The sequence below is a fragment of the Mytilus californianus genome, unplaced genomic scaffold (assembly GCF_021869535.1).
Source record: "Mytilus californianus isolate M0D057914Y unplaced genomic scaffold, xbMytCali1.0.p SCAF_7, whole genome shotgun sequence".
Taxonomy (NCBI): domain Eukaryota; kingdom Metazoa; phylum Mollusca; class Bivalvia; order Mytilida; family Mytilidae; genus Mytilus; species Mytilus californianus.
In genome coordinates, this window is record NW_026262723.1 from 41,223,495 (window position 1) to 41,246,702 (window position 23,208).

At 32.7% G+C, this 23,208-nt stretch overlaps 2 protein-coding genes across 9 annotated transcripts in view; both read right to left on the bottom strand.

Annotated features, from left to right (window-relative positions):
* Positions 1 to 2,758: 2,758 nt before the first annotated feature.
* LOC127709467 (kelch-like protein 24) lies at positions 2,759 to 6,435 on the bottom strand. The gene is made up of 2 exons (XM_052215051.1): positions 6,360 to 6,435; positions 2,759 to 5,543 (listed from the first exon to the last, which is right to left on the bottom strand). Exon 2 carries the CDS (start codon positions 5,541 to 5,543, stop codon positions 3,516 to 3,518), a length of 2,028 nt encoding a protein of 675 aa, XP_052071011.1. The 5' UTR covers positions 6,360 to 6,435; the 3' UTR covers positions 2,759 to 3,515.
* A 4,430-nt stretch (positions 6,436 to 10,865) lies between these two features.
* Positions 10,866 to 23,208, bottom strand: part of LOC127709458 (uncharacterized) — a 48,357-nt gene continuing 36,014 nt past the window's right edge. For 2 of the 8 annotated variants that reach the window (XM_052215034.1, XM_052215032.1), the window contains 2 exons: positions 22,120 to 22,167; positions 10,866 to 18,525 (listed from right to left, as the gene is read on the bottom strand). In XM_052215034.1, coding sequence (XP_052070994.1) covers positions 13,790 to 18,525; positions 22,120 to 22,167 — 4,784 coding nt within the window. In that variant the 3' untranslated portion in view covers positions 10,866 to 13,789. The remainder of the gene's footprint in view (positions 18,526 to 22,119; positions 22,168 to 23,208) is intronic. The other 6 variants (XM_052215038.1, XM_052215035.1, XM_052215037.1 and 3 more) reach the window with 6 other exon arrangements.

Here is a 23,208-nt window from a genome sequence, read left to right on the forward strand (position 1 = left end):
CACTTGTTAGATTTTTTTTCACGGAATCTTTTACAAATTTACTATCTGGATGATAAGCTCTATTCAGACAAAAACCAACAGGTATTTTTGAAATACATTTTATAATTAATCATTTACTCCAATCGGCTGAGCTGTGGGAATACGAAATAATTACGGTTGAAATACTTGGGGAGGCCTGCTAATGATCCCGACAAAAAAGGTAGGCGTGTTATACACCATTGTGTAGATAAATCAATTTAAATTTATGGCATAACAAGTTTTAGTGGGTAGATAACCGAGAAATCGAAATATAACAGAAGTTCGCGACCGGGTTACATTTTTCAAAAATACGAGTTAAGTACCTTGTGTTATATAAAGGTACTATAGTATATAAGGAAAAAAATTCAGAGACAGGAGCCTGTGACACAGACTGGTGGATATGTAAACAGACTTGTAGGCCTGTCGACAGACTGGTTAGTATATATACACAATCTGTTGAACATGTAAACGGATCTTTGGACATATACACAGATTGGTTGACATGTTAACAGACTACTGGCCATCAAGATCGACAGACTAATGGACATTTAGACAGACGAGTGGCCATGCAGAAATGTACTCAGATTTGTGGATATGTGATGGAATCACCATACTATCTGGCATGCACAGACGGCTGCACAAACATAAAGTTCAATGTTTATTGTAGGGTAACTCCTTTAAATAAGTTCTATACCGATGTCCGTTTTAGCTCACATGGCCCAATGGGCCAAGTGAGCTTTTCTCATCACTTGGCGTCCGTCGTCCGTCGTCGTCTGTTAACTTTTACAAAAATATTCTCCTTTAAAACTACTTGGCCAAATTTAACCAAACTTGGCCACAATTATCATTGGGGTATCTAGTTTTAAAAAAGAGTCCGATGATCCCACCTGCCAACCAAGATGACCGATATGGCTAAAACTAGAACATAGGGGTAAATTGCAAGATTTGTCTAATATTTTGAAAAAGGTTATAAGTAGAGAAAATCTGACAAAGACAAAAATGTTCGGAATGTTGAGCTCTTCAAATTGTTTATATACGCCAAAACTGTCAAACAACTTATAGGAGTTATTGCCCTTAAATGACAAATTTTACCATTTTTTTCCTATTTCTTGAAAACTATAATAGATAGAGAGAAACTTTAAATTGCAAAAATGATCAGCAAGACAAGTTCTACAAATAAGTCTTATGGTCGAAATCATCAGTCTACTCCTTATTAGAGTTATTGCCCTTTGATGAAAATTAATATCAATTATTTGCGTTTTTGCCTTATACAGTGTATCTTAAAAATTATAATAGATAGTATAAAATGAAATAAGCAAAAATGATCAGCAAGACAAGATTTTCAATTATGATAATATGGATTTTTTTTTTGGCGTTTTACCTTATATGACACTTTAAAATCACAAAAATTATTAGCAAGTCAAGTTCTACTAACACGTCAAATTTTGCTGATATAAATAGTAGACTGCCACTCTTTATAGGAGTGATTGCCCTTAATCAAGGAATTTTTTCAAGTTACCCTCTTTTGTGTTTTGAGCAAGAACAAAATATTTTTATATTAAAGTGCAACTTGAATTGTAACAAACAATCATATTCAAATATACAATTGATTTTCAGCCAGCCAAATAGGCTTATGATGCACTGATAGATAGCCATATATATAGAAACTAAACAGAATAAATGATCAGCAATACAAGATCAACAAAAAAGAGATTTTTGTCATGAATTCTATTCTCATCTACAATGTTGAAGATTGTCCTTTGTTGAATATGCACATAGACCAATGCGAGCGACACATGCTCTTTAGAGCCTCTAGTTCATGATGTTAAATATATGAAAGGATGGACCATGGGTATATAACACCCCACCCGTATCAGCTTCAGTGTAGGATTTTTTCGTTATTGTCGGCCTGAACATGCATGAAATATTTATAACTGAACGTAAAGCTTACAACAATCAATCAATCGATATTGTATTGTATTTTGTAATTATGACCACATGTGCAGTTACGGTCTGTATTTTCTGCAGACGTCAAGAGTATTTCAATGTCAAACAGAAGACAGCCGTTTCTCCAGTTAAAACGTTTGACAAATTCTGAACGTCTATCGAAAATGCAGACCATGTATATAACTATTATAATATATTTGATCTATACACTGATTATATAGACGACTTGTAATAAACAATAATTATCACTCTGACGTTTAAAGAATCCATTTATTAATCTTTTTTTTTTTTGGGGGGGGGGGGGGGGGGGTAAAATAGAATTATCTGAGATCGCTGTCAAACTGATTGGTCTTATTTACTCAGCCATGCTAGATTGCTGTGACGTTGTCTTCCTTGAAATACGGAGTGTTCGTCATTGTCTTTTCAATGGGTTTCCCTATATAATGACGTCTTCATTTGATGACCAAAAGGGATATTGGCATCATATTTAGAGATTATAACCGTATGGACGTTATATTAACAGGTTAACTATTACCACCTATAAACGTCATTGCTATCAATTTTGAAGAAACCAGTCTCCCATGATTATTGATTCTATCTTAGCATCACGTTTGTCTATTAAATTACTATAACCTCATGCATACCAAAATGTGTATTAATACGTTTTATCATTCCCGTAAAAAAATGAATTATAATAAGACTACAGATGAAAAGAGTCGTTATTCCTCACAATATGTTTGAGTGGAATTGAGCATAAAGAGAACACTATAATATAAACAATTGTCAGAGTACATTGTAAATTATGATTTTTTTTTATTTCTATTGTTATAACATTTAGTGTTCCGTATCAGCGTTCAATAAAATTTTCTTGTCTTAAATATTGCCAGAAATATCAAATGCTTTTAACATCCTCTCCATATCTGTGTTCATGTGAACGTGCAATATTGCAAGTCCTCAGCGATGAGGATTAATATTAACACATTCAACTTGAAAATGACCTTTCACAGCAAACAGAAGTAAATGGAAGGATAAGAAGTAGATTCAAAGTTAAATAAACATTCGGAAATAGCTGTCAGTAATCTTTATAGTTTCCTATAGACTAGTTCGCGCTGGAGTACAATTCTGAATTGTGGTTCGACGGTTTTCAAGAAAAGATGAATTTCTACGCTTTCGTACGACTGTTGCGTGAAGTCATACAATATCAACTATCATTCTTACTTCCATGATTATAATGTTAAATTCTGTAAGTTACGTTACGTAAATAAACAATTCTTCGCATCCATGTATCATTGCCGTTTTAAAGTAAAGGCGGAAGATTTCAAACGGACATTCAAACTCATATAAGTCGAAGACAAACTGACAAACGCCATGGCGAAAAACGACCAAAAGACAAACAACAGTCTACAAAATTCAACATATAACTCTAAAGTCTGAGCAACACACACTCCACAAAAAACCGGGATGATAGCAGGTGCTCCAGAAGGGCCAGCAGGTCCTGCTCCACATGTGAAAGTAATTAATTTCCCTCCATTGTGCTACGGCCCTGCATGTCAATCTTTGTATAGATTGTCTGGTATAAGTAATGATTTGCGAATGTTGTGGATGATCATGAAATACTGGTTTGATTCCTTTTTAGCAGGTACTTTCATGTTCCTATTTGTAATAGAAGTAGTTTTAGACACGATATCAAACGCCCTTGATTCAGTTGACTCCATGCGATCCGAGCTTCCACCTATTACAAACACTTTACCATTATAAAATGCTGTACCGAATCCAAACATTGTTTGTTTGTGCACTGAACCTAAAACAACCGGATCTTTACCATGTTCATATAAAACCACATCGCCTTTAGGACCAACAATGTATGCTACATCTTCATTCATTACTAGTCCACTAAAACTGCACATTATTGGTAACTTTGAAAACGAGGTGCACGAGTTAGTTGTTAAATCGTATACCTGAATAGCAGAAACAAACTCACCAAAGGATTTATTACCCCCAAACACTATAATGCTTTCATTAAATATTGCACATGAAGGATTAGATACTGCAATACTGAGAGCACCCATGCGATTCCATGACTTATCCGTTATATTGTATTTATCTACAAATGGCCATACTACGATTCTATCCTGACTTCCACCAATCATATACAGATTATCATTTTTTATGACCATGGCATGGTCTGCGCGTCCATATTTAAACTCAATTGGACCTAATTTCTGCCATTTATTTGAAGGAAAATTGAATCGGTGAAAAGCTGTTGGATTTCCACTACCTCCGCATATATAAATATCACTGTCGTTGGAACATGCGCCATACGAACCTCCTGTCGAATGATTTGGTAACCCCGGTAACTGGTACCAAGTGTTGTTTACAAAACTAAAGCATGCTAAATGAAGTCCTGGTATATAACTAGAGGACCACATAACAACCATGACGTCTTCTGTTTCAAATGTTCTGGTTTGTTCAGTTTTATTGATCTTGTTTTTTATTACATCATTGACATACTGAACACAGTTTCGGTCTTTTTTTACCAAAGGATTTTCCAAAGTTTTTTCTAACGCACTTTCTAAAACTAGTGAAAGTCTAACATTTTTCATAAGATCAGTAATTTCGACTTTATCTTTCTGGTGTTTAATCCATAATAGTAAAACTTTTAAGATCGTATATTCATTTTCTGCATTTATCTGGTCATTTTGCAAGATTCTATTTATCATGATTTTTGTAAGTGTAAGGAATTCTTTGTTATTAGACACAGTACTAAAATGGCGACACACAAAGCTGATCCCTTTAGACATCAGATAATCAGATCCAACTGCATCGCCGAGTTTTACCACGTCAATGCAATTGTCAATTTCAATATGGCGTACCATAAAACGTTCACATTGAGCTTGAAGTAAAGGAATTTGCAAATATGATGAGGTAGACATCAAATCCTGAACATTCTGTATTGTAACTGTAATTTCCCCAGTATACATAAAGTCAAGAATCTTACTGAACGTCTTTTTATCTACATCATGAATTATAACTTCATCTTGATGAAGCTCGCTGAGCTTCGAAGAAAACATGGCGTCAAAATATGCAGAAAAAGCCGCTAAAATAACCTTATGACAGAAAAATTTCTGTTTTTGTATGAGAATAGTTATATCAGATAATATATTGTTCTTTCTTGCATTTGCTAGTGTGTCACCAAAGGTCAAATTTCGTTGTTTAACAAATTCTTCGTGTAAACAGCTTTGTTTTCTTGTGCCCTTTGTCAGATGTGGTATTGGCAACCCAAACATTTTTGCTGTTGATAAAAAAATGTCGGTAAAATCCTGAGGTTTTATTGTTGATTTATAGAGCATTGATAGAAAATGTGCTACATTATTGAGACATGTTTCTACATTCAAAGAATTTTCACAAGATGTTGCTGTTTCTTTTTTATGAGAAAGTTTACATAAACTGGAAAACAGGATTTGATGACACTGGATACTTCCATCTTTGGCTTTTATAGTAAAATCAAGATATTGCTCTAAAGTCCAGCATTTTTCCAAATTACGAAGAATACTTAAAACATGCGCTTCAGATACCATCTGAAAAAAATTAAGCGTGAAAGAAAAATTAAATGATAATACATGACATCTATATAAGTCGGGTGAGGTCTGAACTGAAAACATAGGCAACTTCAAATATCGGTAGATCTATACCAGACATATTTAGCATGTTTACAATTTAGAATAATTATGGGTGTTCTGCAAAATCAGAACCGCCAACACCATATCTAATCTTCTTTTTTGTAAATGAGCTTTTTGTCTAATTTGTGTTTATACCCCTAAAAATGCCCTCTATATCATACTGAAAAGCTTTACCGACTAAAAGATAACTGGTTCTATAGACATAAAAAAAAGAATTTTGACAATATTCGACCAAGCCAGATTTATATACTATAAAAATCCTTGACTTGACTATAGTGGAATCCTTTAATAGAACATTAAAAAATGACAAATCGCCAGTTGGTCCCAAACATCTAGAAACGAGATAAATTATCATAATTAGTTAGCTGGTAGAACTACTATATAAATAAAAATATATATAATATGCCTGTTTGGTTAAATTCCAGTGGCAAATAGTTCGTGCATATCGAGGACGATGCATACCAAGAATTAGCAAGATCGCATGTGATCTGTAATTTAGTTTACAATATAATTTGTTCACGTCAAGCAGTTATTCGTTTTCAAAGCCATTATACTTTACTATTGCTTTGCAATGTTTAACATGTTTAAAGGGAAATAACCTACTTAGGTATTCCATATATGAAATGATTGAAAACATTACATTGTATGTGATGCCCAATATACTTCACTAGCAAATTAAATTTCATTCCGACCTCTAAAGTAAGTAATACTTACCTTTAAAATCGAACAGATTTTCGTCTTTGTGAAGCAGGTTAACACCTTCGCAACATAAAAGATCTTTTTGTTTACGCTGTTGTGAGGATAAAAGGGAAATAATGCAATTTAATTCGTGGCGCGAAGTATGAATTGGTTTTTATGGATTCGAACAGCAATCTGAAATTTTGTCAATATTTTGTGGCCTAGTGACAGGTAAGACAAAACTGTATTGCAAAACAGAAACTATGGTGGGTTTTAAAGCAGTACAAAACACAGCATTTTCACAACATAAGAAAAAATATGAATCATATCTATTTTTATGATTTACCAACACGGGCCTCAATTCTAACAAGATTCTGACTATTATAACACTGTGTCATAGTAGTCTCAGATTCTGATAACTAAACTGACTAATCAATGGCGCCTGAAATACAGATGAACATATACAAGTTGCAATGAAACCACTTCAGATGTCTCTTGAGGGGACAATCTAATTAAAATATAGATCTCTGATTTCGTTATACTACATATGAGTATAACGAAATCAGAGATCTATATTTTAATTAGATTGTTGAGGGGATGGACTAGCTGACACGAGGGTGCATATTTTCCCGAATCCTTCTTTGAAAAAAAATTTCCAATTCCAACTTTTACCCAGATCACACTTTATTTTTTCCTATATCTCACATCCCAACATTTTTTGTCCCTATATCCAGATCTTAAGTATGTCAACCCTTCTCTGTTCGCATCAGTTGTGGGAGGTCGTGACTTAAAACGCCTGCCAAAGAAAGTTAGTATTTTCTGTATCTCTCCTAAGCGGCATTACGTTAGCGGTCATCCATTATTGTCAACCATTTTCTTAAGTGTACAAAAAGACCACTTTATCAGACCCCAATCCTCCCTCTAAAAGCGTACATCTACCATTTTCAGATGTCAAGACCAGAATGAATCATCGTGTTGATACATAGTCCTAACAATATTGAGTTCTATTCGACCCTACAAAAGGTGTTCATGTTTATTATAGGTTTGTCAATGAGTTTAATATTGGGATCTGCAGAATATTTCACTGGAATATACCTGCCTGTTTTATACGCCCATTTATGGGACGTATTATGGTATACCGTTGTCCGTCCGTCCGTCGCCAACATGTCGGACAATAACTCAAAAACGTTTTAACCAATTTGCATGAAACTTTGGTGAATTGGTTTATATCTATTGACGTGAGCTCCCTTTCGATTTTTATAAATACTAGATTTTACGTTTCCGAGTTATGTAATTTTATTCATAAAAAGAGGTGATTTCCCAGTTTTAGGACAATAACTCAAAAGTGCTTCGAGTAGTTTTCATGAAACTTTGGTGACTGTTTTATATCTATTAAAATAATATCCCTTACGTTTTTTTTAATAAATTTCTGATAGGACATTGATGAGTTATATAATTGGAACTTATTCTCTGAAAAAGCGACGGGCGTATCATGCGCTCATGGCGCAGCTCTTCATTGTTTATATCATTTATCTCTGATCCTTGTGTATTTTTTTTGTTGAGTAAAAATTCCACCTTATGGTTTATTTTGTTTACAACAATATTTTATTTTAAATAGAGATAAGATTGGTCGGTCTAGAATAGAAATACTGTGTCTGGGAAGGCACAGTGACATGTCTTCCTATAGACTGTTAACTTGTGAACTACATAAATATAGCAGGTAAGGAATCTGGTTCAGCGAGTTGGTTTAGTAAAAAGCAGGGTTAATTTTCATATCGCAATAAAATGATCTCGTCCTGAATATTCATTTAACGCTTAACAGCCATCCATTATCATTTTTGCAATGAAAAGTATTACGGTAGGTAAAGTGTCTGGTCGATATTGTTGGTGTTTTTTTTCGAGTGAATTGATCGAATCATTTCAAGTACAACCACGTTTTTTTTTCGCGTTAATACGAGAGAAAGTATAAATTAACGGTATGGGTCCATGTCAGCAAGTAAAGTATTTTGAACTTTTATTAACATATGTAAAACATGTCTTAGGAGAAACCGGTATGGATTAGGACACTTTAAAGAAATATCCCTCACAAAAAGATAACTAAAACTATAAGAGAACAAATAAAATTGAAGCATTTTTATGAAAAACTAGTAAATGATAAAATATCAGATATAAAGGATAACAGCAAACTCACTATTTATAAACATGTAAAACTAAATAAAACAGAAGAAAATATTTAATTTGCTCAAAATTTGAATTTAAAAAACTGATAACAAAATTTAGAATAAGTGACCACAATTTATTAATAGAAAAGGGAAGATGTCTTAAAATACCAAGAGAAAAAAGATTATGCAAAAACTGCAAACAAATTGAAGATGAAATTCATTTCTTTTTATATTGTGCAGTAATAATAGAAAAGTTTATTTTTATTTTTTGATAAATGAGAAGATGCACTTTACTGATTTAAATGATATAGATAAAATTACATATATACTAAACCCAAGATCAAACATTCAGGTAAATAAGCTAGGATCCTTTTTAAAACAGTCTATAGAACTGAGGACAGGGGACTCTTGAAATATTTACTTTTATTATGTATATTAATGATCTTGATGATATTGTTTATGTTTATTTTGTTATGTTGTGTCATATGCTATAAATATATAGTGTAATGGCAATAAAGATTTGAATTGATTTGAAAAATTAACATACCGTCAGTATGCTTTTCCTGTAACGGAATTTTTAAGGATTGTCTTGACGTGTACCTATACGGTTTTTTGTCCGTTATTCCGATCAGGTTATACATGTATACAGATAAGTGTCCTTTCTTTTCTGAAGATTTCGCATACTCCTCTGTGTACCTTTTTCATTCAACTGAACCAGAAATTAAAGGGTTGCAAAAATAACTAGGCGATCTAATCTCGCCGAATGTTCCTGTACCTTTTCCACCATAGGAACTTCATCGATGGTTATCTGTAGATTTTTTCTTTGAAGTTTTTTGTCCTTTGGAATATCTGGTGTAGAACACAAATAATGGATAGTCTCTTTATAAAACATTAGATTTAGAGTTTGAGATCAGGTTTAGATTATCTGTGAGCCTTTAAATTTAGACTGCATATCTTTAGACCGAATATGTACTTGCCATATGAGTAACACAACGGGTGCCATATGTGCAGCAGTGTATGCTTACCCTTCTGGAGCACCTGAGATCACACTCGGATTTCGGTGGGGTTTGTGTTGCTCAGTCTATAGTTTTCTTTGTTGTATTTTGTAGTCTCTTTTTCCTAGACTTTTGATTTTCCCTTTAGTATCATGACTCCGTTTTTATAGCACAGACGATGTTATTAAAAAATGGTTGGCTCCTCATTAGGACATCAATATTAAGGAACTAAATATTGATATCCTACCGAGAAGCCACCCATTTTCCAATGAGATTGGAGCGTGAAAACCAGATCTTATGTGCAGAAAATTTCTTTGTACATTGAAACTTTTTTCCTTTAATAGAAACACATTTTTTGGTAACAGACACAAGACCCCTTTTTTAAAAAAAACTCAATGCTGCTTTTATTATGTCACCCCTTGACGGAGGGAGATTACGTTTTAGTAGGGTTTCGTCTGGTTTCTGCTTCTCATACAATCTTGTCCAGGCTGTACCTTTTTTTCATCTTTTGACACTGGCTTTTGATATTTGGCATCAGGACGATGTCTCGGTACAATAAAAGATAACATTGACATTAAAGGTCAAATATTTTTTGTGTGTACATAATACCAGATATATTATTTTTGCAACAGCCAAATATTTCCAATGCAATAAAAAATTTGTCCATGCAAAAGGTCATAAGGACCTAACCGTTTTATATTAAGGTTATAAAACCTATTTTTTGTTACTTTTTTTCGTGCTAATGACATATTTTTCCCTCTGACTTTTTGATGTAAACTAAACATTTTACCTTTTCAGTAAAATAATGTGTTTGTTACACCTTCAGTTCTTTACTGGAATGACTTCTTGAGATAAACAGGAGACACAAGTTTTAGTCCACTAAAACAGTAATACCAAATTTTTCCTACTGGTTTTCAAAGGTAACAAAATATTTGGTTCACTTCAATTCTGAAACAATTTTTTTTTCTTCAAAAAATTTAGAATTGCAATTAAAAACCTTTGAATCTAAGCTTTAGTTTTATAATAGTAAAGAAACTTCCTATTCCTAACTTTGCTGGCTTTTCTGTATGATCTGTTGTCTTGAACATGCATGAAATATTTGCAACTGGACGTTAAGCAATCAAAAATCAATCAATCAATCAAGGTATGATCTGTTTATTAAACTCTTCCATTTTAAATTTTGCATTATTGTTTGTTTTCGTGATGTAAACTATCAGTTTAAAAAAATTGAATTGGTTAAGGACATATAAGAGTTTCTGGAAAGGGGGTGGGGGTGGGGGTCCTTTATTTCTGTATTCTTCAAATTTTTAGGTAATTTTTTCCCCAACTCTTTATATTTAATACCCATTATTCTCTAATATTTATGTTTTAACACACCAATAGTCTCATCATTCTCTCCTTCTTTTATTCAAATGTGTTCTTTCACACATAAAAATACAAAATAACAGTCACTTAATACAATGTTAAATTTAAACAATTAAGTATACAACATTTTACATAAGGGTCACATATTCATATTTTACTGTGTAAAATCAACTTTAATATCATGATTGAAATCGAAACATAACAGAGAAAAAATAGTTACATATGATACAAAAAACTTATATGTAAAATTATTTATCTTTTTAGACATCAAAGTAAAATAGGCCACACAATCAATTGAAAATCAAGAACCAAATATAATAATGTCATCATGATGTCATTAATCTCAAGCTATATTTACATGTACTTATATATAATAGATTCTATCACTGCATCATTCAAATTTGCTTTAAATTATAAAAGGTCCAAAACCATTTGAAATTTTAAGTGAAGGGTCCTCCATAAGAAATCAAGCATCAGTGTAAAAAATGGTAGGTCCTTGGCTTTTGTTATCTAAAAATGAAAAGTCCTCTCCTAGAAAAGACAGGTCCTGGACCTCAGACTCACATTAATTTGAACCCCTGCATCAATGTGTGATACAATATTTATGCACTCTAGACAATTAAATTTTTAAATTTTAAAAGCAAGGCTTACTGAGCGCTTAAAATATCTAAAATTTAATTGGTGACAGTGGAGAAATATTGTATGATTTTTAGACAATTTGCTGACAAACTTAATCCCTTATTTCCAATGATTTGCAAACAGATGTGTTTTTTTCTGTATAACGTCATCAGACATGGACGCCTTTCTTTCATGACATTACAATAGGAAATTCAGATGAAAGGAATAAAAAAAAAAACATGTGGACTCAATAAAAATAATCAACAGGTCAGAAAAAGGATAAATCATCTAAGAATTAGAGAAATATATATATATATATATATGGAATATTAATTCATTTGGCTAACTTTAAAAACAGAAGAGTCACATATTCATACTTATACCTCTTTTTTATATTAATATGGCAAAGTCCATATTTTTTGGGCAAAGGCCTCCAAACATATTTGGTTCCAAAAACAATTAGGTTGGCAGTCAGTGCTAAAATATTCTATGCTTGGGTTGCTTATATTTAGATTGGAAACATGTAAAAGAAACAGAATCAGGTTGTTTGTCTTAGAACCAATAAAAAACAGAATCTTTATGATTTCAACACCTACTGTAAATACAGATTGTATGAAAGTTCATTGAAAAAATGTTTTATATCCTTTTTGTAAATTCTGCTCTAGATAAACTTAACTAGAGGCTATAAAGAGCCTGTGTTGCTCACATAGGTCTATGTGCATCTTCAACAGTAGACTAGAATAGATTTAATTACAAAAATCCCTTTCAGTTGATCTGATAAATTTTTCAGTTTACAATTTCTCTCCATCTTCTTTATTTTTTGCCAAAAAAACACAAGAGGGTTAAAAAAAAGTCATCATTTAAGGGCAATCACTCCTATAATGAACCTACTAACTTTTGTCTTGTTGATCATTTTTGTTATTAAAAGTAGTTTCTATCTATCTTTTAAAGTTTTCAAGATAATAGGCAAAACCCCCAAAAATTGGTAAAAATTGTTACTAAAGAGCAAAAACTCCAATAATGAATTGACAAACAATTTTGACCATGTTGAGTTATTGTAGATTGTGTCTTGCTGATCACTGTTGTTTTTTAAAGTTTCTATCTATCTATCGTAGTCTTAAAGATAATAGTAAAAAACACTAAAAATTGGTAAAAATCGTCAATAAAGAGCAATAACTCCAATAACGAGTCGACTGAAGAATTTCTATTGTTACTTATTGGTAGATATTGTCTTGCTTAATCATTTTTACTTTTAAAGTTTCTATCAATCTATTGTTACAGTAGTCTTTAAGATAATATGCAAAAACACCAAAAAATGGTAAAAATCGTCTGTTAAGGGCAATAACTCTATAAGGAGTCATCTGATAATTTCAGCCTATTGACTTATTTGTTGATATTGTCTTGCTGATCATTTTTATAATTAAGAGTTTCTCTCTATCTATTATAGTTTTAAAGAAAATAAGCAACAATGAAAAAAAAATGGTAAAATTTGTCATTTAAGGGCAATAACTCCTATAAGAAGTCATCTTATAGTTTTGACTTAAATGGACAATATTCTAAACATATTTGCCGCTGTCAGATTTTCTCTATTTATTGTGGTTTTCAAAATAGAGTAGAGGAGGGGACTGGATCGTAATCCTTGGCTAGCGAAGATGGGTCTTCGGACACATCTTTTAAACAAGATACCCCAAAGATGATTGTGGCCAAGTTTAGTTAAATTTGGCCTAGTAATTTCAGAGAAGAAGATATTTGAAAAAGTTAATAGAAGACGCTGGACACCAAGTGTTGAGAAAAGCTCACTTGGCCCTTTGGACCAGGTGAGCTAAAAATAGGTTGGATAAAAAAATAAAATAGAAATGACTTAAGATTCAGTGCAAGTTTCAAAGTGATCCAATCTCGTTTTAGGTGCCATTGTGGATACAAAAGTGAAGATGGATGAATTGACATAAAAATCAATATACACCTCTGCTTACAAAAATTTTGGTATAATAAGTTATTCGCTATATAGAATGAGAAACACATGACAAAATCACATTTTAAAAAATCTAACATTCATTGTTCTTTTCTATGACTAACATTAGCATAATAATGGTTCAATTGCACTAAAATTTAAATAATTACAGGTTGGTATATGCTTCTATCATTCAGTACACATCAGTCACGGATCCAGCCATTTAAAAGGGGGGAGATTTCAACCCTGAAACACCATGAAACGTTCACATCATTTTTTTTTAATCGAAAACAAAAGGGGGTTAACCAACCTCAGAACAGCTCCCTGGATTAACCAATGCACATAAACAACAGCCAGCAATACGATAAAGCTGAATTAATGATTGTATTTCATATGTGATACTAGTGCAGATTTCATATAACACCTGAAATTACAAATGTCACATTGAAAAGGCTTAAAATTTTCATGCACGATCTTTACATGGTTTTTAAGCATGTAATTGTAATAGAATCTCTTATTACATATTTCACAGTAAAAAGGTTGGTGTGAATGCTTCAGTTTCATATGTATGGATAACACAGGTTTACTTGCATATAATCTGCCACAGGTTTTGCATGGTATAGAAAACTTTGCACTTGAATGTTTCCAACTAAAATGTCTTTTTAATGCACCATTGGTAGATAAAATCAACCCACATATTAAGCATTCATACCCAGATGTTTCGGACTTGACCACATTTTTTTTTCTTAAATGTATTTGCCTATGCTGTTTCATTACATCACGTCTACGAAACTTCTCTCCGCAATATTCACACATAAACTCTTTTTCTCGATGAACAAGTAAATGTAACCTCATACTCCTTCTCGTCACAATTTTACCACATTGCTCACAAGCAACATTTTCCCTAGACTTGGAAAGGTGTTTGTCCTCAATTAAATGTTCCTTTAACTTATGTCTTTTCAAACTTATATCACTGCGAAACTTCAGGTTACAAACATAACAGGTAGATTGCTCTTTTACACATCCTTTCAAATGTTCCTTCATTTGGTGTCTTTTTAATGTTCTTTTATCCTTAAACCACATGTTACAATCATTACAGCCAAAATTTTCACCGTTATGTTCATTTGCAATATGCTTCTTCATCATCATAAAGTAAGTGAACTTTTCTTGACAAACATCACATTTGTACCTATCTTTGTGTTTTTCCTGATATTTCTTCCTTTGCTTTTCATGATCTGCTGATAATTGTTCAACGCTCCTTTTTTTCTGGCGACATTTTCTATATTTCGATCTTTTACGAAAAATCTCTTGACATGTTAAGGCATCCATGAGAGGATGAACATTCTTTACATGAAGTTGCAATTGTTCTAAAGTGTTGATTGAGAGGTTACATAAGTAACAGTGAAAAATACCGGTTTTTGTTGACCTGTGCCTTTGATCCACATGTCTCCAGGTCAAACTTTCAGAATGAAAAATTTTTCCACAGTAAAAACAGTTTATACCTTCACATTCACAGCAGTTTTTACAAGGAATGCAGGCGTTTTTAGTACAAGCTTGATTATGAATGTTTTCTTTACAGAAGTATTTCATATATGAGCATTGCGGACATTTTTGCAATTTGATGCTTTCTTCTCCAACTAGTTCTTCTATTATTTTGTTTTTATTTTCTTTCCTTTTCATATAACTTTCCTCTTCTTCTTTCTTGCATTCATGATTGTCAGCAAGAAATGCCTGTTGGCAAAAACGACAGTACTTTGTGTCTTTTTGGTGTTTTTTATAAAAATGTTCGTAAAGACTTTGATTAGATTCTGCTTTAAAAAACAAAGGGCAAACTGGACAGGATTTTCTATTGACATATTGTGTTTCCTTTGGCGAAATTTTGTTCGTTGCCACTTTTTTTTGTTCTTTAGTCTTTTTTTCAAATTGTCTTTTTTTAAACATAACTTTTTCATCTAACTTCTCCTGTGCAAGCTGTCGTAGAGTCTTTACTTTCATTTTCAGCCATGGCAATGTAATCACTTCAACTCCTTTTTTGTGATTTTTGGTGTTAGCATCCCAAATAGGACACACAGTTATTTCTGTTAAAATGTTGTTTTTCAACTTTGTATTCAATTTTTCACAAAAATGATTGCCCATTTCTTCAGTTGATTTAAAATCCATCTTACAAAATATACACTCTTCTCTTTTTGTATGCACATTGAAGATGTGATCATTTAATTGAGAAAGAGAAATTAACCCTATTTTGCATTTTCTGCAATAACATGATACACGTATTTCTTTATTTTTAGTCTCTTCTAATGTCGTTGGATTATCTTTTACGACAATGTGCCATTGATCACTACCATACTCTGTACTTTCTGATATTTTATCTTCTGACCCAAAATGTAAAACTATTCTAGTCAAAGGATTAAGTTTCATTTGTAAAAACACTCGAGCACATTCATGATTACACATATCTTTATACGATATAAAATATGTATTACAAATTACACACTGAAGTCCCTTTCTGTGAACATAACAAACATGTGCATTTAACTTGCTAAGAGAAGTAAAAAATACTTTACATGGGCTGCATAAACAATTTACATTTGTTTTTTTTACCTGATCTTTAACTAATGAATCATGCAATTGAATCTCATTATTTTGGGTACAACGACTTTCAAAATTCTCAGGTACAGTATTACGTCTAAAAATAATCTTGATTTCATTGTTGCTTCTATTGAAACTCTCTGGTACAGTGTTATTTCTATTGAAACTCTCTGGTACAGTGTTATTTCTATTGAAACTCTCTGGTACAGTGTCACTATTAGTGACAATCTCTGCTTCAGTGATTCTTCTATTGACAATCTCTTCTTCAGTGTTTCTTCTGTTGACAATCTCTGCTTCAGTGTTTCTATTAGTGAAAATCTCTGCCTCAGTGATTCTTCTAATGACAATCTCTGCTTCCATGTTACTTCTGTTGACAACCTCTGCTTCAGTGTTACTATTACATGTAGTGACAATCTCTGCTTCAGTGATTCTTCTATTGACAATCTCTGCTTCAGTGATTCTTCTATTGAATATCTCTGCTTCAGTATCACTTCTTGTGACAATCTCTGCTTCAGTATTACTATTAGTGACAATCTCTGCTTCAGTGTTACTATCAGTGACAATCTCTGCTTCAGTGTTACTATTAGTGACAATCTCTGCTTCAGTGTTACTATTAGTGACAATCTCTGCTTCAGTGTTACTATTAGTGACAATCTCTGCTTCAGTGATTCTTCTATTGATGATCTCTGCTTCAGTATTACTATTAGTGACAATCTCTGCTTCAGTGATTCTTTTATTGACAATATCTGCTTGAGTGTTACTTCTGTTGACAATCTCTGCTTCAGTGTTACTATTAGTGACAATCTCTGCTTCAGTGATTCTTCTATTGATGATCTCTGCTTCAGTATTACTATTAGTGACAATCTCTGCTTCAGTGATTCTTTTATTGACAATATCTGCTTGAGTGTTACTTCTGTTGACAATCTCTGCTTCAGTGTTACTATTAGTGACAATCTCTGCTTCATTGTTACTTCTGGTGACAATCTCTGCTTCAGTGTTACTATTAGTGAAAATCTCTACTTCAGTGTTACTTCTGGTGACAATCTCTGCTTCAGTGTTAATTCTAGTGACAATCTCTGCTTCAGTTTCACTTTTGATGATGCTATCTGTTAAAGTGTTACTGTCTATGATTAATTCTATTGGAGTTTTCACAATCTCAGATGCACTGTCTATGTTTACCCTCTTTTCCTCAGTGTTACTAATACTGTCTGATAAAGTGTAACTTGTACTAGCACTCTCTATGTCAGTATGGCTTGTGTCAACACTCTCATATACAAAGTTGTTAAATCTTTCTGTTATAATGTCACTACTGTTGACATTTCTGACTTTTATTTTACTAGTGTCAACTATCAATAGATCGCATATACCAGGGGTAGGTTTGAAGTCTCTTTGTTCTATTGGGTTACAATCTTTTAAAAGATATTCGGTAGCTTCACTGTCATCAGCGGTTACTGTATCACATGCATCTTCATTGACATATTCTGCTAGATAATGTGTACCGTTGTCACCTTCTGCTAGATTATGTGTACTATTGTCAACTTCTGCAAGATTATGTGTACCACTGTCACCTTCTGCTAGATAATGTGTACCATTGTCGACTTCTGCTAAATTATGTGTACCGTTGTCACCTTCTGCTAGATAATGTGTACCATTGTCGACTTCTGCAAGATTATGTGTACCACTGTCACCTTCTGCTAGATTATGTGTACCATTGTCGACTTCTGCTAAATTATTTGTACCGTTGTCACCTTCTGCTAAATTATGTGTACCGTTGTCACCTTCTGCTAAATTATGTGTACCGTTGTCACCTTCTGCTAAATTATGTGTACCGTTGTCACATTCTGCTTCATAATTATTACTAATTATACCATTGTTAGTATCACTACTTCCATTGACCTTTTGAACTTTTCGACTACACCCATTTACACTTCTGACCTCACAGTTACCATAAGTGTGTGTGATAATATTGTGAACATTTTCTGACATGTTGCTATTTCTTTTTTCAGTATGAATTAATTCTTCATCTGTAAAAATCATGTCTTGCAACACATTCAACTTTTGCCGTTTCGCTGGTTTTTGTAATAAAGATCCATCATTCTGATAACAAAATGCAAACTTATCCATCTTATAACTTTGATTTAATTTTTTCAATCTTCCACAAACATGATCTTTGAAATCTCTTTTTATTGTAAAGTCTATTTTACAAAAAGTGCACTGTTTTTTCTCCCCATGGAGTACGATTACATGATGATTAAATTGACGGAGAGATGTAAAGCTCCTATCACAAGTTTCACAAAAACATGTGATCCAGTCTCCTCTTCTTGCCCATATACCCTTCCTACTTTGGCACACATGACAATCAAGAAGATAATATAGATTATGGCCACAGTCAGTCCTTTTTTCAGGAAGTTCCATCTCATGATGTTGTAGCAGACTATCAAGATGCCAAAATTCTTTTGGACATATCCTACAAGCAAGCGTCCCTGTGGCCAATACAGGAATTGATTCATAATTGGAAAGACCTTAAGAAAAATAAAGGAAACAAATTTTATAGTTATTAATTTCTGTCATTTTTATTTATTTAATTTTTTTCTTGTATATATTTAAAAATAAGATATTTATTTTTATACTTATTTTTTCTCAAATTATTAATCCTAATTTATTGAAAAATACATTAGGCGTAAACGTATATATATTATAATTCAGAAAAGTTTTTATTTCAACAATAAAAGCTAACCAAATTAAATTATTATATATATGTACTGCTAATGTTTAATAATTTAACATTAACTGATGTTAAAAAAGTAATCTAAAATGTTTCCTGTTATATTCTGATTTTGAGATCTTATATTTTTTTCTTTTTAAATCTTGAGCATGTGAAAAGCAATATCATGCAGTCACAAAATAGAAATAAGGGGCTATAGGGAGTCTGTATATCTAACTGGCTTCTGGTGTAATACCAACATTGTTTCTCCCTTATTAGTCTTTGTTAAATTTGCACTAATTTTCAAAACAGTTTGCAGAATTTATCTTTGTTTCAATTAAAGAAATACTTGGCATGAGTAAAGTTTTATCCTGTCCAGTATTACAGACAAAATTTCACATAACATTTCATTGCATATAAGACAATAACCATTACTGGAAATTAACCAATCAAATTTTCATCCCTTTTTTTCCTGTAACCATGTAACCTCAAGTTTCCAAAATATTCTAATAAACAGCTGCGCCACGAGCGCATCAAATGCCCGTCGTCTTTTGTGTGAGGTTTTATGCAATAATCATAAATCATTTCTGAGAAACGGCGCGACAAGTGAAAACCCCCCTTTTTTATAAAAAAATCAATAACTCTAAAATAAAATTTTGAATCATCACTAAAAAGTATACAGATCTTTAGATTAATATAATTAAGAAGAGTGTAAAGTTTTAAGCAATAATCATAAATCGTTTTTGAGATACGGCGCGACATGTGAAACCCCCCCCCCCCCCTTTTTTTTTTACAAAAAATTCAATAACTCTAAAATAAAATTTTGAATCATCACCAAAAAGTATACAGATCTTTAGATTAATATAACTAAGAAGTGTGTAAAGTTTTAAGCAATAATCATAAATCGTTTTTGAGATACGGCACGACATGTGAAAAAAACACCCCCCTGTTTTAGTTACAAAGTCCCGTAACTCAAAAATCTTTAATCTTATTTTCACCAAAAAGTATACAGATCGTTTGACCATCATAAGAAACAACTATCTTAAGTTTCATGAAATTTGGATAAGTTGTTCTCAAGTTACGGTGCGACATGTGGACACCGGACAGACGGACAAACAGACAGACAGACAGACACCGGACATTTGTATACCATAATACGTCCCGTCAAAATTTTGACAGGTGTATAAAAACACCAATTAAAAAAGATTGGAGCTTTGAAACACCCAAGATATATGTTTATGACTCAGAAATGTTTAAATGCAACGAAATGTAGGCTTTATTTCCTACAACTGCCAAATTCAAGGGAATATTTTTTTTCAACCCTTTTTCGTATGCAACCGGATGTGACGTACTATGATTTGGTGGTATAACACCTAAAAATATTACTCTTAAAAGCAGCAGATAGCAATAATCATAGGTTTGTCATTTGATAGACCCACACCTTAGACTCATTCACCAATACTTGGTCCCAAAAACCCTGTTCTACAACCTGCTGACTTAGGACATGAATAACATTTTTAGTACTTGACAGGGTTAAAAAGGTTTCAGAGATTTCAATATTCTCTAAACTGGGAATAAACGTTGCACACTTTAATGTACCCTATTTGGAGATCTATCTCATATATTTATCAAATTTCTCCAAAACTAATTTCATGTGTTTTCCCCACTATGCCTTAAGGATGTACTTAGGTGAAATTAAAAAAATATAGAATTTAAAATTGATACTATAAGTCGGGTGCCACATGTGGAGCAGGATCTGCTTACACTTCCGGAGCACCTGAGATCACCCCCAGTTTTTGATGGGGTTAGTGTTGCTTAGTCTTTAGTTTTCTATGTTGTGTCATCTGTACTATTATTTGTCTGTTTGTCTTTTTATTTTTGGACATGGTGTTGTCAGTTTGTTTTCGATCTATGAGTTTGACTGTCCCTCTGGTATCTTTCGTCCCTTGTTCAGAAGAGCATTAGTTAAGGAACTAAATAAGCTAAAAATATTGATAGGTTATAGAGCTTTTTTTCGAGATAATTATTTTTTTTAAATGGCGGGAAAAAGGCTGACTCAGACTTTTACCTTATATTTGCTTTGGTATTAGTTGGGTCTCATATCAAAAGAAAAGAAATCTAGAATCTGCTTAAATTTTGGTAAATGACCTTTTATGAGCTATTGAAGTCTTATATGAAAAGAAAAATGTATGTAATGTGGCAAAATATTTTACCCTGTATCATAGTTAAACAAGAGTGCACACATTGAAATGTCTCGCCTTCTTTACTAATCATTGATATTATGTTGATAGTCCTAAATATAAAGCTTTATTACAACTGTCACATAAACTTAACATTAACCAAGTAAACTAACCATTGAACAATGAACCATGAAAATGAGGTGAAGGTCAGATGAACCATGCTAGGCAGGCATGTACAGCTAACAATTCTTCCATACAACAAATATAGTTGACCTATTGCTTATAGTTTAAGAAAAACAGACCAAAACACAAAAACTTAACACAGAGCAATGAACCTTGAAAATGAGGTCAAGGTCAAATAAAACCTGTGTGACTGACATATAGATCATAAAATATTTCCATACACCAAATATAGTTGAACTATTGCATATAGTATTAGAAAAAAAGACCAAAACTCAAAAACTTAACTTTGACCACTGAACCATGAAAATGAGGTCAAGGTCAGATGACACCTGCCAGCTAGACATGTACACCTTACAATCATTCCATACACCAAATATAGTAGACCTATTGCATACAGTATAAGAAAAACAGACCAAAACACAAAAACTTAACTATAACCACTGAACCATGAAAATGAGGTCAAGGTCAGATGACACCTGCCAGCTGGACATGTACACCTTACAGTCCTTCCATACACCGAATATACTAGACCTATTGCTTATAGAATCTGAGATATGGACTTGACCATCAAAACTTAACCTTGTTCACTGATCAATGAAATGAGGTCGAGGTCAAGTGAAAACTGTCTGTTGGGCATGAGGACCTTGCAAGGTACGCACATACCAAATATAGTTATCCTATTATTTATAATAAGAGAGAACTTAACATTACAAAAAATCTTAACTTTTTTTTCAAGTAGTCACTGAACCATGAAAATGAGGTCAAGGACATTGGACATGTGACTGACGGAAACTTCGTAACATGAGGCATCCATATACAAAGTATGAAGCATCCAGATCTTCCACCTTCTAAAATATAAAGCTTTTAAGAAGTTAGCTAACGCCGCCGCCGCTGTAGCCGCCGTCGGCTCACTATCCCTATGTCGAGCTTTCTGCGACAAAAGTTGCAGGCTCGACAAAAACCAGGGAATCTGAACATCCGACACAAATTCCTAAACCTGACCTATAAAGTACATCCTTAAAGTTAATTTGTATTTATAAGGAACTTACTTCTTATTTTGAAATTAACATCACTAAATTTATCAGATTTCTTTTGTCCTACAATATAAAAACAAACATGGCATATTTTTGCATAGGTCTAATAATATTTCATTGCAATGTGTTTCTACTTCTTCTTAAAATGAGGCATTTCTAGTCTAATATTAGTGTTGTTAAATGAGCATGGCTGTGTACATTGCATCTTGCACATTTGTATAAGAGTAGATTCTACAACTGCATCAAGTGTTAAACGATATTTGGTTGTGGAATCTGTTTCTCTAATGATTTTTGGACAATATACAGACAGTTTTAATCCTTCTATTCGATTGATCTACCATAAAATGCTTCACTGAGCACAGTACTGTCTGAATTTGGATTGTGATCAAATTTTTGACATAATATAGGTTTCTGACACAAAACAAATATGGTCAAAGATCTTAAAAATTTGAAATGGGACATTTAATTTACCTAAAATGGTCTGATATCCAAAATCTAACAACATGGTTAGATTCAGCATATAAACATCAATAATTTAAATTTAGTTGAAATCAAACAAAGTTTAATTTTGGACCCTTCAAACCTTAATATGAACTAATTTGAAAATAGGACCCAAATTAACAAGAGTGCACACGCTGAAATGTCTCGCCTTCTTAACTAATCATTGATATTATGTTGATAGTCCTAAATATAAAGCTTTATTACAACTGTCACATAAACTTAACATTAAGCAAGTAAACTAAACATTGACCAATGAACCATGAAAATGAGGTCAAGGTCAGATGAACCATGCTAGGCAGGCATGTACAGCTAACAATTCTTCCATACAACAAATATAGTTGACCTATTGCTTATAGTTTAAGAAAAACAGACGAAAACACAAAAACTTAACACTGAGCAATGAACCTTGAAAATGAGGTCAAGGTCAAATAAAACCTGCGTAACTGACATATAGATCATAAAATATTTCCATACACCAAATATAGTTGAACTATTGCATATAGTATTAGAAAAAAAGACCAAAACTCAAAAACTTAACTTTGACCACTGAACCATGAAAATGAGGTCAAGGTAAGATGACACCTGCCAGCTAGACATGTACAC